The sequence below is a fragment of the Lithobates pipiens genome, unplaced genomic scaffold, assembly GCF_037356315.1.
Source record: "Lithobates pipiens isolate NorthernLeopardFrog02 unplaced genomic scaffold, aLitPip1_a1.2 Scaffold_16, whole genome shotgun sequence".
Lineage (NCBI taxonomy): Eukaryota > Metazoa > Chordata > Amphibia > Anura > Ranidae > Lithobates > Lithobates pipiens.
This window is the reverse complement of record NW_027507748.1, coordinates 322,401,966-322,419,396: the sequence shown is the minus strand read 5'-3', so window position 1 is coordinate 322,419,396 and position 17,431 is coordinate 322,401,966. Positions and strand designations below refer to the sequence as shown.

General features: G+C 40.8%; 1 protein-coding gene across 2 annotated transcripts in view; it reads left to right on the top strand.

The window, feature by feature from the left end:
- The window catches only part of AGO3 (argonaute RISC catalytic component 3), a 210,676-nt gene that overhangs the window by 100,865 nt on the left and 92,380 nt on the right, over window positions 1-17,431 (top strand). For both annotated transcript variants that reach the window (XM_077481720.1, XM_077481719.1), the window contains exons 5-7: window positions 4,725-4,861; window positions 13,559-13,693; window positions 14,061-14,148. In XM_077481720.1, coding sequence (XP_077337846.1) covers window positions 4,725-4,861; window positions 13,559-13,693; window positions 14,061-14,148 — 360 coding nt within the window. The remainder of the gene's footprint in view (window positions 1-4,724; window positions 4,862-13,558; window positions 13,694-14,060; window positions 14,149-17,431) is intronic.

The window sequence follows — 17,431 nt, the reverse complement described above, 5'->3', positions numbered from 1 at the left end:
AAAAGCCAGGTGATTTTCTTCCAGGCGGATGTTGATTGGTAGAGCATTCCATAGCTGAGGCCCTTGGACAGCGAATCTCCGATCCCCCTTGGATTTATACCGGGCTTTGGGCCCGAGGAGGAGGTTTTTGTTGGCTGATCGATTACTTCCCTCTTTCAATCCCACCACTATAGACGGGGTTGCTAAACGACTTACTAACGCCCATCTTGCCACCCGCCCTGTATCCTGTTCCCTCGCAACTGCTACGTTCACCCTCTCTCTATTCTGCACTTTCTAACCCACATCTTCAATCTCTCCCTCTCTTCTGCCATCTTCTCCAACTCTCTAAACCATGCACTTGTCAGCCCCATACTTAAAAAGCCTTCACTGGACCCATTCAATCTTACCAACCTACGCCCCTATCTCCTTGCTCCCCTTTTTATCCAAACTCCTTGAACATCTGGTCTACAACCAACTGAGCGACCACCTTGCTGTTAATAGCCTTCTTGATTCCCTTCAGTGTGGATTTCGTCCTCAATACTCCACAGAAATTGCTCTCCTAAAACAGATGATCTAATAACAGCAAAACCAATGGACACTATTCTGTACTCCTCCTGGACCTCTCTGCTGCCTTTTGATAAGGTTGACCGGTTCTCTTCCTACTTATCCAACCGCACCTTTTAGTGTTACTTATAATTCTACTTCCTCCTCCCCTTTCTGTCTCTGTTGGGGTACCACAAGGTTCTGTTCTTTGACCTCTCCCATTTTCAATCTACACCTCCTCCCTGGGTCAGCTGATCCATTCCATCACCATCTCTATGCTGATGACACTCAAATCTATTTCTCTACCCCTCTGCTCACTCCTTCAGTCCTCCTCTCGTATCACTTATTTATTACAGTGGGGAAATTCATCATCAAACACTAAATCTAATGACAGCGACAGTTCTCCAACTGACCAAATTTCAGTGTATTTGATTACATTATTGAATATTTTTTATTATTATTTGTTATTATTTATAGTTATTTATTATATTATAATTTATGATTTTGTGTTTCAAACTACTATCATACCCGGGAGTCATTCCTAAGAATTGCAGGCCTACCATATAAAACGCCAAATTTCCATGCAAAACAATGGTACCGCTTTCAGCACCTAAAATCCAAAATAATCATACCACCAGGGAGGTTAAGAGACCTCTTTATCTAAAGGACAACCACTCCCATCTTGGAGCTTTTGAAACAAATGTCTGGAACCCTGTGGTACAGTTGTGATTTCTCTTGCAAGCTTCTAAACGTGTGTCTCACATGGGCGTTGAGATCCTTAGGTCACTTTAGCTTTGTGCTTGGTATGCTAAGCATATACTTAAGGAACATTTGATTTACTTATGCTTTTAGGATAGGCATCTCTTTGATTCTCTCTTGGACAATGTTGTTCCTCATGCCTCTAGTGCTCAGGCTGCCTACTTGCCCTACCTCAGGAAATCTTGGGGTGGGGTGCAGAAACTTTCTTCATCTGCTAATACAATAGTACCTCATAGACTATCACAGTCAACCTTCCACTCGAGCTGCAGGTCTTTTGCCAAAAATTCTCTGTCTCATCTGCTCAGCCTCCAGCATGAAAGTACACCCTTTTTTTGTTAAATGAAGGACTTTGTTCATCCAGCTGGGTCCCTTTGGAAGTTTTCTTGCAGTTTAGATGCTCATGCTTTCCTTTGTAATTTACACACCACCAAACCCTTGCATCAGGCACTTTGTTTAGCTTCCTTTCTGGAATGACTGCACACCCATGTGCTTTTCTCCCATTTTGTTTTGGTACTCCACACTGATTGGATTTATATTCTGGCAGCACCCTACCCTTGAAAATCAAATCACATTACATGACACACTGCTTCTGCAGGGGAGCCTATTTGTCAGTCACAAATGGTTATACCCCTTGCGGTATTTGGCCATATCCCTGTTCTGAGGGATTTTCTAGTCTTTAGGGGTTAGTTCCCACAGCTTTTACCTTGTAAGCACCTGACTATTTAGCGCTCTCCTGTAGCATATCCCTGTAGCATATCCCTAGCCAAAATTGTAGCCTGTCCACACTGACCCTCACTTCCTTTATTGGGTCTGCAGTTTCCGATAGTCCTCTCATGTATTACATATGTTGAACATTGTGTGGCCCTTTGCTGATGTCAGGAGCCACATTTGAGCTCCTAAGTTGACAACCACTGCCCTAAGGTCCTTTTTACATATATTCTAGACCTTTTGCCCCTAACGTTTTTTTTTTTTGTTTTTTTTTTGTTTTGTTTTTTTATTGATTTTTGGTTTGTTTGGGAATTCCATTTAACCTGGTTGCTCTTCTCGTGCTGTCCTTTGAGTGTCCCTCTGAGTTACAATATCTGAAATTTGGACAGGCACCAAGCAGGTTTTTTTCAAACCAAGAAGTCTCGCTAACTTCAGATTCTGGCCAGGTTGGGAATTATTCCTTTTCCCCAACTTGAGTGGAATCTCCTAATGGATGAATCTGCTTGCCTATTCCTTGTTTTTATAGAACAGTTTCTCTAGTTGGCGGTGATCCCTCTGTTGGTTGGTCTTTTCATCTTAACTCTGCTGTATCTCACCTGGAGATTGCTAGATCATCCTCTTTTCAGACATTGTGAACTTCCCCAGGAATTTGACCTGGTTACCTATTTCCTAGTGTTGGCTTTTTTTTTGCGAGTACTGTTTATTCATCCTGGAATCAATATAGGCTTCCAAATTCCCGTATTCTGATGTTCCCTATTTTTAAAGAGAGTCGGTTCTACCGGGGACTGTACCTTCTATTTCTTCTATTGCAGATGGAACATGCAATTCCCTGGAGTGTCAGCAGCCAGGACACCCTACCTCACTTCAGAATTCTCCTTAGTGGGCTAGTGCAAATCCGTAGACCTTTAGCAGAACTACAAAATATGTGCCAAGGACCTTGCTACTGGTGTGTTTCTCACAAATATGTCCTCCAATCCCAACACTGGCTCCCAATCACCCAGCGAATCAAATTCAAAGCCATTCACAACTCTGCCCCGAGCTACATCACCAATCTTGTCTCCAAATATCACCCAAATCGTCCCTTCCATTCTTCTCAAGACCTCCTACTCTCAAGCTCTCTCGTCTCCTCCTCCCATGCTCGTCTCCAGGATTTCTCCAGAGCCTCTCCAATCCTCTGGAACTCGCTACCTCCACTGGTCCGGCTATCCCCTACTCTTGCTACCTTCAGGCGATTTCTGAAAACTCATCTCTTCAGGGAAGCCGATCGCGTCTCAAACTAATCTCCTACCACTTCCATCAGCTCATTCCCAACAGTTATAACCTTTTGTACCACCTGCCCCACCCTATTAGATTGTAAGCTCTTCTGAGCAGGGCCCTCTTAATCCTCTTGTATTTTATTGTATTCTAACTGTATTGTCTCCTTTTTATATTGTAAAGAACTGCGTAAATTGCTGGCGCTATATAAATCCTGAATAATAATAATGTCAGTAAGAGGGTTCTAGGCACATAGAAATATTGCCTTAAGTGGTTCGGAAGTTTCGATTTCTTGGTTTTAACCAATAAAAGATATTATGGTATTAAATTTTATTGCAAGTTTTTTTCACCCCTGCTTTCATGTTGCAATAGGAAGAAAACTGGTAAGAGATATTATACATAATAAGTACATCAAACCTTAAGGATACATTCACACTAAAGGCTGGTTTGAAATCGTGCGAGTTCAGCTGAACAATTCCAAACCAGCATTTCAGTGCCAGTTAAGGGGAAATTTGAAAGATATCGCATTCCAAATTGCAGCCTATTGCCGGCACCTAATGGCACTGTCCCAATCGGTGCGACGTCGCACCGATTTCCAAAAGTAGTTACTTCACTACTTTTGGCCACTTTGGGGGTGATTTCAATTGACATCTATGCATGAACCCGCACAGATGTCTTTCAAATTGCCCCCAAACTTGCACTGAAATGCGGGTTTGAAATCGTGCATGTTCAGCTGAACTTGTACAATTTCAAACTTGCGTTCAGTTTGAATGTACCCTCAATCTCATAAGGTTGTCATTCTCTGAGTCATTTTGGCGCAGCACAGGTTGTGGGATAATTCACCTGTATTGTGGTGGCTGCATTAGTTGTCTAACTACACGTTTTGGAAAGCATCATTGTCAAATTGTGGGAAGGGTAATGGATGCACTAGCAGATTTACATGGCCTTGACTAACAAATTAAAGCCAAACTCCTGCGAACACTTTTAAATTGCTGCAACAAAAGTGTTTTTTTTCCCCTTTTGGCATAAAGATTTTTCATAAATTAAATATGACTATTATAAGCAATCCTCTGACACTTTTGCTGGACAGCTTGGTCTGTTAAAAGTTGAAAAATACCAGACTTGCTGGCCAGATCAACAGGTTTAAAGAAACCTAATGCAGTCACCACATCTAAGAATTGGTAAAGTGCAATTTGCATTTTTGTTTTGGGGTATAATATGGCTTTAAGGACTTTTTCCTGTAACCTTATTACACTGAGTTTGTTGCACAATTTTATATTAGAAATTTCACATCTATGAGAGAGCAGTACATATGTAGTTTTGCTTTATTACAACTTTTGAAAGTTGTAGTTGCCTAAAGCTGAGTTCTTGCCAATTTCCTTTCAAGGAATGTGTTTGAAACTGAATCTAAAGCTATACACTGTGGAAATGTACTTGTTTTGATTACTTTAGTACAATTAAATATTTTACCGGTCTCATAGGTACACCCCTGTAGGACGCTCGTTCTTTTCTGCACCTGAAGGGTATGATCACCCCTTGGGGGGCGGAAGAGAAGTCTGGTTTGGGTTCCATCAATCTGTCCGACCTGCCATGTGGAAAATGATGCTTAATATAGATGGTAAGTAGACTGAATGCTATAATGTCTCTATAATGTAAAAAGAGGTTCTAGAACAATCAAAAAATTGTTTTAAATTATACATTTGCTTCTTTGGTTACACTTTTTCGAATCAGCAAGTTGCTTATCTGCTGGATTAGACATTTTCCCTTGTATGTATCATCTCCGTGTTTACAGCGTTCTGTATCAAAATGACAAGTGTATGCCGTTTTTAAAGCCTTTTTGTGGGTGGTGATTGATATCCTTGTCCAGGATATCTAATACTGCCCTAAAACTTAACTGTTAAAAGGCAAAATTAACCTAATATTTATATTACTTTCTTAATGTCCCTTTTTTGCACAGTAAAGAATCATAAGCATTCTCTTTAAGCAATGTAAAGAATGAACGTATATTTCATCAAAATTAATTTGTGGTCTGTAAGCTTCCTTACAAAATCAGATCTGTAACCAGGTACATTTTTGCCTTTGATAAATGCACTAAAATTATTTTTTTATTACTGTGGAATGTATTACATACAACCCAATATTACCCATAGATGGTAATCCTTCATCAAAGCCGGCATCCACTTTCAACCCCTTCGCAAATATTGTTAGAAGATGATCTGCTGCCTTCATTTGGTTTCCGAGGAGACAGGAAGGCCCTTTTTGCTGCAGATTGTAAGAGGTTAGCTGTGTTCATGTATTTGATAAAAAGCTTGTGTGGGTGTCTCTAATCTGGAGTTTGTTGTCTTGGAACAGATGCCTGCATCAAGGTGGAATTGCACAGTTGGGAAAATAAGTTGTTCTTCATTTGAAGAATAAATATACTTTTTGTGTAATGCACTACTAATGTGGTAATTATCCTTAATGCACCATATATAAAATAAAACAAAACTGGGTAAATGTAGATTCATTAACACTGTATACTCCGAAATGGCAATTCTTTTGTGATTTCCATGTATGGCATTACAAATGGCAGCAAAAACCTGCCTTTTTGGTTTTGAACAATATTATACACTTTATATAATGTACCATTTACTTTTTTTTTTAACCACTTCCCGACCAGCGCACGACGATGTTCGTCGACAGAATGGCACGGGCAGGCATATTGGCGTACAGGTACGTCCAATATTCGATGCCGCCCTGCCATCGGGAGCGCGCCGGCGGCGGCGCGCTCCCACGCTGGTCGGGACCCCCGTGAGTCCGGTCGCGGGACCTGCGGACTCGATCGCCGCGGGCATCCCCGCGATCATCTCACGGAGCGGCCGAATGGAGGAAATGCTGTATAAACAACATTTCTCCATTCTGCCTAGCAACTAGTGACGCTGATCTCTGCTCCATGTGATTGGAGCAGAGATCAGTGTACACTAAATGAAAGCCCAACCCCCCCACAGTTAGTAACACACCCCTAGGAACACTTAACCCCTACACTGCCACCCACTGGTTAACCCTTTCACTGCCAGTGTCATTTACACAGGAATCACTGCATTTATATAGCAGTGATTACTGTATAAATGACAATGGTCCCAAAAATGTGTCAAAAATGTCCGATGGGTCCCCCACAATGTCGCAGTCACAATAAAAATCGCAGATCGCCGCCATTACTAGTAAAAAAAAAAATTATAAAAAATTATTAATAAAAATGCTATAAAACTATCCCTATTTTGTAAACGCTATAACTTTTGCGCAAACCAATCAATAATCGCTTATTGCGATTTTTTTTTTTACCAAAAATATGTAGAAGAATACGTATCGGCCTAAACTGAGGGAAAAAAATTTTTTTTTATATATTTTTGGTGGATATTTATTATAACAAAAAGTAAAAAATAATGCGTTTTTTTCAAAATTGTCGCTCTATTTTTGTTTATAGCGCAAAAAATAAAAACCGCAGAGGTGATCAAATACCACCAAAAGAAAGCTCTATTTGTGGGAAAAAAGGACGTCAATTTTGTTTGGGAGCCACGTCGCATGACCGCGCAATTGTCAGTTAAAGCGACACAGTGCCGAATCGCAAAAAGTGGTCTGGTCTTTGACCAGCAAAATGGTCCGGTCTGCAAGTGGTTAAGTATTTTGCCTAGGGATAATCTTTAGAGCAATGACATAACTGTTCTTACAAAACTGCTAGTTCTGTTGCTTTAAAGTAAAACTCTACAAAAATTTTGGTTATATACTGTGTAGGAAAGCAATGCAAAGCGCGGTATATGATATTGAGGTAGAGAAGACAGAACGTAAGGTGTTGCCAGCTGTTTAAGGCCCATACTACAATAACAAAAGTGTTAGATTTCTTAGGCTATGTTCAAACTGTTGCAGGTAGACGTGGGTGCAGGCCAGCGTATAAATCACACCTATTTCCACATCCGCTATCGCCCGCTGCCAAAACGTGATGCCCTTTTGCAGACACGTGGGCTGTCATTCATCTTTAATTGTACCCCCACGCATCTGAAAACACAGTGCAAAGCACCATGTAATTTCCTTGCGGCTGAATCTTTAAAAAGCCTCACAGATCTTTTATATTGCCTTTTGTGCAAATACAGCAGCCCGTGCAAATGTATTTTTTCATTAAGACATGGGGACGGCCCACAAATGAATGGCCTAGGTGACCATTTCAATGGGACCTTGAAACTGATGCTAAAGACTTTTACAAAGTCATGGGGAGGGACTGTGAAAAGCTATTTGCCTCACCTGCTGTTTGTTTACAGAGAGAGATGACTCTGAAATACACAGGCTTTTTCGCCATTCAAACTCCTTTTCAGAAGGTGAATGAGAAGACCCTTAGACCTAATTGAAGAGATCTAGGAGTACAAGATTGCTGGCACTGAGTATTATGTGATGAGGTTCCAGGACAACATAGCTGGCAAACTGACAACACTAGAAATCTCAAGAGACGTTGCCGTGCTCTTGAACGGCTGTGGCGTAAAACCAAATGCCTCCAAGACTTCACCATATATAAATCTGCTCCTCTAAAATACAATTCCTGCCTCCATGCTGCCAAACAAGCCTACTTTGTATCTCTTATTATTACTTTGTCATCCAATCCTCGTCGGCTCTTCTCAACTTTTAACTCTCTGCTTCGTCCCCCACCCCCTATACCCACCAACTCACTCACTGCCCAAGAGATTGCCAATCACTTCAAAGACAAGATTGATGCAATTCGCGAGGACACCTCCGCTGTGCGTACATCTTCCCCACCCAACATACCTGGCCCAATAGCACATTCAACACTCTCCTCTTTTGAATTGGCTACTACTGAAGAGGTTGCAAAACTATTCTCAGATGCTCACCTAACCAATTGTCCCTTGGACCCTGTTCCCTCACAATTATTAAGGTCACCCTCTAATTCTATCCTATGCTCCCTCACTCACATCTACAATCTCTCCCGCTCAAGTGGCACCTTCCCCTCCCCTCTAAAACATGCGCAGATCACCCCCATACTTAAAAAACCCTCTCTGGACCCCACCAACCTGAACAACTTAAGACCTATCTCATTGCTCCCATTCACCTCTAAACTTCTAGAATGCTTAGTCTACAACCGCCTTAGCTCCTACCTCAGTGAAAATAATCTTCTTGACCCATTGCAGTCTGGCTTTCGCTCTCAGCACTCCACGGAAACTGCCTTACTAAAACTCACTAACGATCTACTAACTGCTAAAACCAACAGCCAGTACTCCATACTCCTACTACTTGACCTCTCTGCTGCCTTTGATACTGTTGACCACCCGCTCCTCTTCAATAAACTACATTCCCTTGGCCTCCGAGATTATGCGCTTTCCTGGTTCTCTGCCTATCTATCCCAGCGCTCCTTCAGTGTCACCTACAACTCTGTATCTTCCTCTCCATTGCCCCTTTCTGTGGGGGTCCCCCAAGGCTCTGTTCTTGGACCCCTTCTCTTCTCTATTTATACCTCCTCCCCTGGTCACTTGATAACCGCCCATGGCTTCCAATACCACTTATATGCAGATGACACCCAAATCTATCTGTCTACTCCTCACCTCACTCCTTCAGTGTCCTCTCGCATTACTAACCTGCTAACTGACATATCAGCATGGATGTCACACCATTTCCTTAAACTAAACCTCTCTAAAACTGAGCTATTAATAATCCCCCCTCCATGACTTTTCCATCAAAATCAACAATGCAACCATCAGGCCCTCCCCTCACGCCAGGGTACTAGGTGTAACCCTAGCCTCTAACTTGTCATTTCAGCCCCAAGTCCAATCGTTGTCAAAAGTTTGTAGATTTCACCTCCGTAACATCTCTAAAATTTGCCCCTTTTTAACAAATGAAACTACCAAGATCCTCATTCACTCCCTTGTTATATCGCGCCTTGACTATTGCAACTCCCTTCTCATTGGCCTGCCTCTCCATAGGCTATCTCCTCTTCAGTCTATCATGAATGCTGCTGCCAGACTTATCCACCTTACCAACCACTCAGTGTCTGTCAACCCTCTCCTCCAATCCCTACACTGGCTCCCAATCACCCAGCGAATTAAATTCAAAATACTAACCACAACATACAAAGCCATTCACAACTCTGCCCCGAGCTACATCACCAATCTTGTCTCCAAATATCACCCAAACCGTCCCCTCCGTTCTTCTCAAGACCTCCTACTCTCAAGCTCTCTCGTCTCGTCTCCTCCTCCCCACACTCGTCTCCAGGATTTCTCCAGAGCCTCTCCAATCCTCTGGAACTCACTACCTCCACCGGTCCGGCTATCCCCTACTCTTGCTACCTTCAGGCGATCCCTGAAAACTCATCTATTCAGGGAAGCCTATCACGTCTCCAACTAATCTCCTACCACTTCCATCAACTCATTCCCAACAGTTATAACCTTCTGTACCACCTGCCCCACCCTTCTAGATTGTAAGCTCTTCTGAGCAGGGCCCTCTTAATCCTCCTGTATTTAATTGTATTGTAACTGTATTGCCTCCCTTTTATATTGTAAAGAGCTGCGTAAATTGCTGGCGCTATATAAATCCTGAATAATAATAATAATAACATAGAGACTCTGGTTGGGATGGTATGGGAGAACATGTCACAGGCTCAGATCAAGTAGAATCAACCACATTGCCAGTAAGCAGACGTACAGTGCGTTTCAGAAGATGTATGCTTTACTCCTAGGTGGCACCAAAAACCACAGTCACAAAGTGCTTAAATGACCTAACCCATGCAGTAAGTTTGGGAGAAGGAGGAAGAACGCAGAAAACATTCCATTGAAACAAAGAGCTCATACACAATATAAAATAATAGCATTAATAGTGGCAGTTTTCTGCCAATCTAAGCCGGACGAAACAGACCCACTGTTGAGCTCCGTACACACAGGCCAGATGTTGGGAGAACATAAGCCTGGTTAATAAAAAAAAAAATGCCCTACATTTGGCCTTTGTGCATGGCACTCTGTCAGAACACAACTCAGCAGGGGAGATCACTGTTCTAACTTCAGATTGTTAGCACCGTGGCTCTGACCAGAGCTAAAAGCTTTTTTTTCCCCCGTTGAATAGTAAAAAAAAAACAAAAAAAAAAAACTCCTAATGCGTACCAGGCTTTAGACTTGTTAGCTGACACTGGACAATTGGGAGCAGACCTGAAAAACAATTTACACCCCTCTTCCACACAAGAAACTGGCGGTGCTTTCAGTAAATCACAACTGTTTTTAACTGGGGTGTCCTGGTTCTCAAAAGGATGGTGACCAGGTTCTACAGGGACTACAGAAAGCTGAATACGATCACTGTTTCTGATGCTTACTTCATGCCCTATGTTAAATAAGCTGACAGCCGCCCACTATTTAACAGTCATTAACTGGAGCAGGAGGTAATGGCTAACTCCCTAACAAACAGGAAAAATCTTTCTGGATTATTGGATTTCATAGTACTGTGGTTTAGGATGATGGCAACACCAACCACCTTCTCAAAGGGTTATAAATGACCTGCTGGAAGGGTTTGAAGCATTTGCATTTGCCTATTTGGTGAGCCCTACCTGGAAGAACACCTCACATACTCTGGACAGACTCTAGAAACAGGAGAGGTGGGGCTATCGTAGCTCGGTCTACCTCTCAAATTCAAGAAGCAAGTTATTTTCATTAAACAATATTATAAAATTGTTAACCTGAATCACTGGATGCTGTAATCAGAAATTTCTTAAACTTTGCATTTTTTGAGGGCTACCTTATTTTAAACTCTTTCACAAGGGGCTTAGATTGTGCTCGTACAAGCTTGGGAATCCCTTGACAGGTTGCGGCCAAGTGTGTAAATTGTCTTACCAGTACTAAGTGGAGGTTAGGGTTTCTTGGGTTGCAGTAGCTTTTTTTTTTTTTTTTTTTTTTTTTTTTTTGGGGGTATATGGTTTGCTCATAGACCAGGTTCTCTTTAGAAATTCCTACATCGACCTTTTCCTTATTTTAGTGTTAAGATTTACTTTTTTTTTTTTTTTTTTTTTTTAGTGTATTTGTGGCCAATGTTTTATGGCATAGGGAAAGCTTAGAAACTTTAAGAGCATTTTATTGTGGTCTGTAAACAACCCTGACCCCCCCCCCCCCCCCCCCGTGATTGCAGTTAAGCCACACTAAGCGTCAAAAATCATCCCTGGTGTAGAATGTTTAGATCCTGGGAGCATTTATTCAGAATTTTGGGAATATTTAACAGCTAAAAATTCCTTGGAACCATTGATACTAGTAATTGTTGCCAAAACATCTTGGATTGTGTATGAGAAGGTAAGTTGTCAAAACGGCAGACTCACGGCAGACTCAATGAAGGGGAATAGAATAGAAAAGAATAAATATATATATATATATATTCTCACTGTATAGCCTTTTAATAAAGGAGCTGACAGCTGCTTCTGCCCCTCTCCCTCCCATGGCTGTCAGCTGATTTATTGAAAGGCTATGCAGGGGGATTAGTGCTTGTAAATGCCCCTGCCACTGCACCAATCACATATATTATATCAGTTGTGACTATTCAGAATGTGTTTTGACACCACATGAAATGAAAAATATATACCAAATAAATAATGCGCTTAACCTCATATGTATAAATGATAATAGACTCGAGTGAATATGTGAATACAATAGCGACCAGATTTCATAAATATAAATAATATACAAAAAGTCCACATGCATGAAATACGTTTTTGAATGCTGACAAAATGTGAATCTCAGATTACTCCATTATCCGTGACCCTTTCTGCATGGGTATATGTGCTGAAAATATTCACCACCACCTCAATATGCAATGCCTACTCACCTCAAAGAAAGACCCCCTTGAGTCTATTGGTGCTTTCAGTGATGATCCAAAAAAGGTCAGCCAGATCAGAAAAGGGTTTCAGCTGTTTGTTCCAGAATTAACAAAACTTAATAAGAAAATCATCATCGCTCAAGATTGAATATATTTCTTGCTTTAATTATAAAATCTTAAACGGATGCACTCACATTTGAATAGTGCGCTTCAAAAAAATCAATTCACAATGGATCAGCTCTCCTCATTACACTTCATCGATTCTGAGACACTGGAAGTGTCATCATCGTCTCCTCCTGGTGCTGACAATTCCAGTGTCTCTGAAACAAGGAAGTATAATGAGGAGGAGGAGAGCTGTCCCATTGTGAATATTACATATTCACTGGAGTCTATTATTAACTATACATTTGAGGTTTAGTGCACTATTATTTGGTATATACAAGTGAAGGTACACCTACATTTTTCTTCTGTATGGAGATGAACAGCTTGTGGTCCTTCCTTCAAAGTAGTACAAGGAACAAAAAAACATTCTGTAGTACAAAATCACAGAGAACATTACATTTTAGTAAAGTGAGATTCCATGAAAAGACAATACAGTCAATAAACATCAGAAGGCTCAGATGTACCTTTTGAGTGAAGTGTGGCATACAAAAGCATGTGCCCGTAACAGCAAAATAACTGCAGTCTTTTCTGAAAGAATCTTTGCAAAAGCAAAAAAAGTAAAAATCACAGAAATAAATTGAAGATCCCTCAAAGGAGATCTAATACCTAGAAATGTTAAACTGTGTTTTCACGATAAGCCCCCCCCCCCCCCCCCCCAACAGGTCAATGTAGTGTGGACTTGTTCTGGGTCCATGCTATCTTCTGCTACAAGAGTCTCGATTGCCATAATGTAATTGAGTATTTGGGCCCACTCAATGATATGGGAGGAACTATAGTTTTCCTATACCTGGAGATAGTGACACGTACGGCCAATAAGCAGGGATGCAAGATTCACTGATGCTGGAGAAGGACCCAGGGATGTTTGACAATAGGACAATTTCAGGAGAAGTTTGGACATTGGAGATACACCATGCATTATAGATTTTTTTTGCCAAAATGTGGAAATCAGGTGACATCCCCACCAAATGTGAAAAAAGATCCCTCACTCTCCTTGCACCTCCAACAGATCTTAAGTAAGGAAGGAAACATAATGACATAGTGTTTGAGTTGAATATAAAGCATTTCTGCCAGTTGTCTGCTGTCCTGTGTAGGGAGGCTTCCCACTTGGCAATAAACAATGGGTCTGTCTTGAAAGTTTCTCCTCTCAACACACCATATGGCATAGAGACAGTGTAGTCTGTGATGTCGGTCTGAGAGAGAAGTGATTCATTTTCATATTTTTTTATTTTATTTTAGGTATCCTTTGTTTATGTGCATTTGATAGTTGAAAAATATGGTATATGTAATCAGAAAAATGCTTATGGAACCATTTTATGTTCTATTTTAATTGTAGTTTCTGCCACTGCCTTCTACAAAGCACAACCAGTTATCCAGTTCATGTGTGAAGTTCTAGATATTCATAACATAGATGAACAACCGCGACCTCTGACCGATTCTCACCGGGTAAAATTCACCAAAGAGATAAAGGGTATGTGCTCAAAATGTTTCAAACCTATACCTTATTGATGACCTTGTACAAGGTTATTTTATAAAAGAAAAATGGCAGTCTGCACATATAATTATTTGAAAGGGATGTATAAACTTTTTGTGGTCATCATATATAATAAGACTTTGTCAAACAAATATAACATAGTGGTTGCATCTTTATCGCATTTCTAAACTGCATCAGTAATTCAGCCTGGTTATGTTGAGAATAAAAGTGACAAGTATCAGATGGCCGATTAGAATTATCCTGCCTATTTACAGTAAATATGGCATTGTTAACATTGTAAGATGTGTTTTTATTATTATTATTTTTTTTAAACTAAATAAATGTTTTTTATTTGTTGGTACAGGTCTGAAGGTTGAAGTGACTCATTGTGGAACAATGAGACGGAAATACCGTGTTTGTAATGTGACAAGGAGGCCTGCCAGCCATCAAACGTAAGCTATATATTCATTATACTTATTTATATGCTGTATTACAGTGCATTGGGCATATTAACCAGGACAAAATTGCTGTTATACCCACTGTTTACATCTTTGGTACCTAGAGAGACAAAATATCTGGCACCTGAATTACCACGCACAAATACCATATTCCATGTCATGCTAATGTTGTGCTATAAAAACAAAGTAGCACTTGCGGGGCCATGTTGTTTTGTTTTTCTATTTACCCAGTTTCTTTGGGGTACTTCTTTTCATTTTTCGCACACATTAAAATTGCCTAAACCCCCAAACTGTTATATAATTTCTGAAAAAACTCATCACACCCACTTTACTACCCATCCGTTGATTGGCCCTATTCTTACTGAACTCAATAGGTTTTTCTGTTTATCTTCACTGAAAAGTTTTCAATTCCCAATGACGCCGCTTGTTGGTCATCTGGACTTTATACCTGGTCCCACTGACACGTCTTTTCTCTCACAAGCCCCACAGGGACTCATAAGGGCCTCTTTGTTCCTAGATTCCTCCGGTTGGACACCGACTGAGAACTTGTTCTCTGGATGAGCTCCTCCCTTATTAGATCGCTGAAGGATTAATCAACTGTCACATTTTTTTAGGCTCACTGCCCAAACCAGCCCTCTTTACCTGAAAGCTCCACTCCTTTGCTTAGGAGAGGGTCTGACCCGGAGGTCCTTATCATTTCTTAAAAATTACTGCTAGATCTTCACGCCATGGAGGACCCTCCATTCTTGGCAAAATGGGAAAGGGACTTGCAAGTTACCTTCACCGGACCCCAAAAAGAATGCATACTTTTTTGCGCACAGAAATCTTCTCCATGTAGCAAATACCATGAGACCACCTATAAAATAATGATGCATTGGTATAGAACCCCTTCTGTTCTGGCTAAGCTATTTCCTCAACAAACTGATCATTGTTGGCGCTGCGGCCTACACTCAGGCACCCTCCTACGTATTTTTTTTGGATCGCCCTGTGCTCCAAACTTTTTGGCAACCGGTGCTTAAGCTCATACATAAATTCACAAATATTTCCTTACAAGATAACCCAGCAGTAGTCTGAAGTAGAAAAGTAAAGTATCAAACAAGGCAGAACTTAAGCAATGCAGGTTTATTAACAGCTGGTAACATACAGATTTATGTTCAAAGTATTACAAGATACAGGTCTAATTTATACAGTTTCTTACAATGCAAGCATATTAGATATAGATATTCTTATCTTCCAACCAAATTGAAACAATTGTGAATTTTTCTCACCTTGAACCAGAATGGATCTTTTCTGGCAATTCTTGGGAACCAGTCACCTGATAGGGACCAGTCGTTCAACCAGTGGTCTGGTCCCCTCACAGAGTTCTGGGTTCCAGCTCGACCAAATTCGTGAGGGAAAATTCACCTGAGACCACACTCTGGAACAAGTTAAGAAGTCTTCTCTGACTCGTACGAGGAGGAAAGTTACGGACAGATATTTGCCCATTGGTTCTGACCTCTATGACCCTTGCAATAGGGCAGCATACACAGAGTTCAGCCTTATGAGCGCCTATCTGACTAACAATTGTAGAGCTTGCATTTATATACCCTTTTTACAAGCCTTATCTTAATCATCTCTCCTACATGTGATTGGTTGCTAAGATCTACGTCAATGTAACTAACCATAAATCTGACACCTGTTCTATAACCAGATAAACTTAATTAATCATTCCAAGAAATTCCTATATGTTCATTAAAGTGATTTACAACTGCTTTTGTCCAATTAAAAACACCTGTGTAGGGACAGTCTGGCACCCAGCTTTGTTATAAAACCCACCTTATCTTTATAAGATTTAACCAAGTTCAAGAATTAGGCCGCGTACACACGAGAGGATTGTCCGTCCAACTTAGTCCGCTGAAAGTGTTTCAGCGGACAATCCGCTCGTGTGTGGGCTTCAGCGGACTTTTTCAGCGGACAGTCTGGCGGACTAAGTCTTTCGGAATTTCCGTAATTTTGTCCGTCCAAACTTGGTTTCAGCGGACAGTCCGCTCGTGTGTAGGCAAGTTGGACGGACTAAGTATGGCGCATGCTCAGAAAGGATTTACACGCCGAAGGTTGCATTGCAGTGTATTGGACGTCGTATTTCTAGTCCCGTCGTACGTGCTGTACACGTCATCGCGCAAGCTTTCAGCGGACTGTCTGTTCATCGTGTGTGGTCAAGTCCGTTCATTCAAAAGTTGGACGGACTGTCTGTCGGATTGTCTGACGAACTTAGTTGGGCAGACAATCCGCCCGTGTGTACGCGGCCTTAGATTTATGACCTTGAGAAAATGAACTTTCAATAACCCCACCAGATGTGTTATATGCATTACTGTATAATCTTATGTGTAAAAGTATTGTACCACTTTCAGTATGTATTTGTGTGTGTGTGTGTGTGTATGTGTGTATATGTGTGTGTATATATATATATATATATATATAGCCCATTTCTTATTCAAATGTATTTTAACAGTTTTAATGAAGGGGTTCCAGCAGACCTTTCTTTGACCTTGTCAAACTTAATTTAATGTTCTTTACATAACTTTCCCGTATTCCACCTAATTATTTTAAACACCTGTTTTCTTATCTTTATCTGTCTGCTTTATATGCTGTCAGGTGTTTTCTCTTCTAATTAGCGCTTACTTAAAAACTAAAACAATGAACTATCCTAATGAAATTTCACCCAGTAAATTTATCTTATAGAAAGTATGAAAAAGCAGCTGAGAGATCTAAAGTTCAACATTTAAAATGAAATCATTCTAAATCTATGGAAACACAGTATACATTATTAAAGAATAATTGTTGCTTTACATATTGAATAATAATAAGACCACTACTATATAATAACAATAATGATAATATGAATAACGTAAAATATATATTGGTTAATATGAAATTCTACTACAAGTCCTACTTAACCTCGCCCCTTTATCAAGGAAACGTTATCATAAATCCCTTCTCAAACCTCTCCTTAATGCTGCATGGGCCTGCATCCCACTTCTATGGAAACAACAGTCCGTGTCAACGGGGGCCCATTGGCTCACGAGAGTGAAGGACCTTGAGCAAATGGAAGATCTGACCTCTACTTTGCGAGATAAATCAGAGGAACATGAGTCCAGATGGTTTTACTGGGATCTCTTCCGCTTCTCTGTTGAATTCCTCCAATACATGTTAGGAGCCACTGTCTGGGATCTCTATTGAATGAATGTCTAGGGCTATTGACCCTGGCTCCCTGAATGTCTGAAGAGGCCCTGTAAAA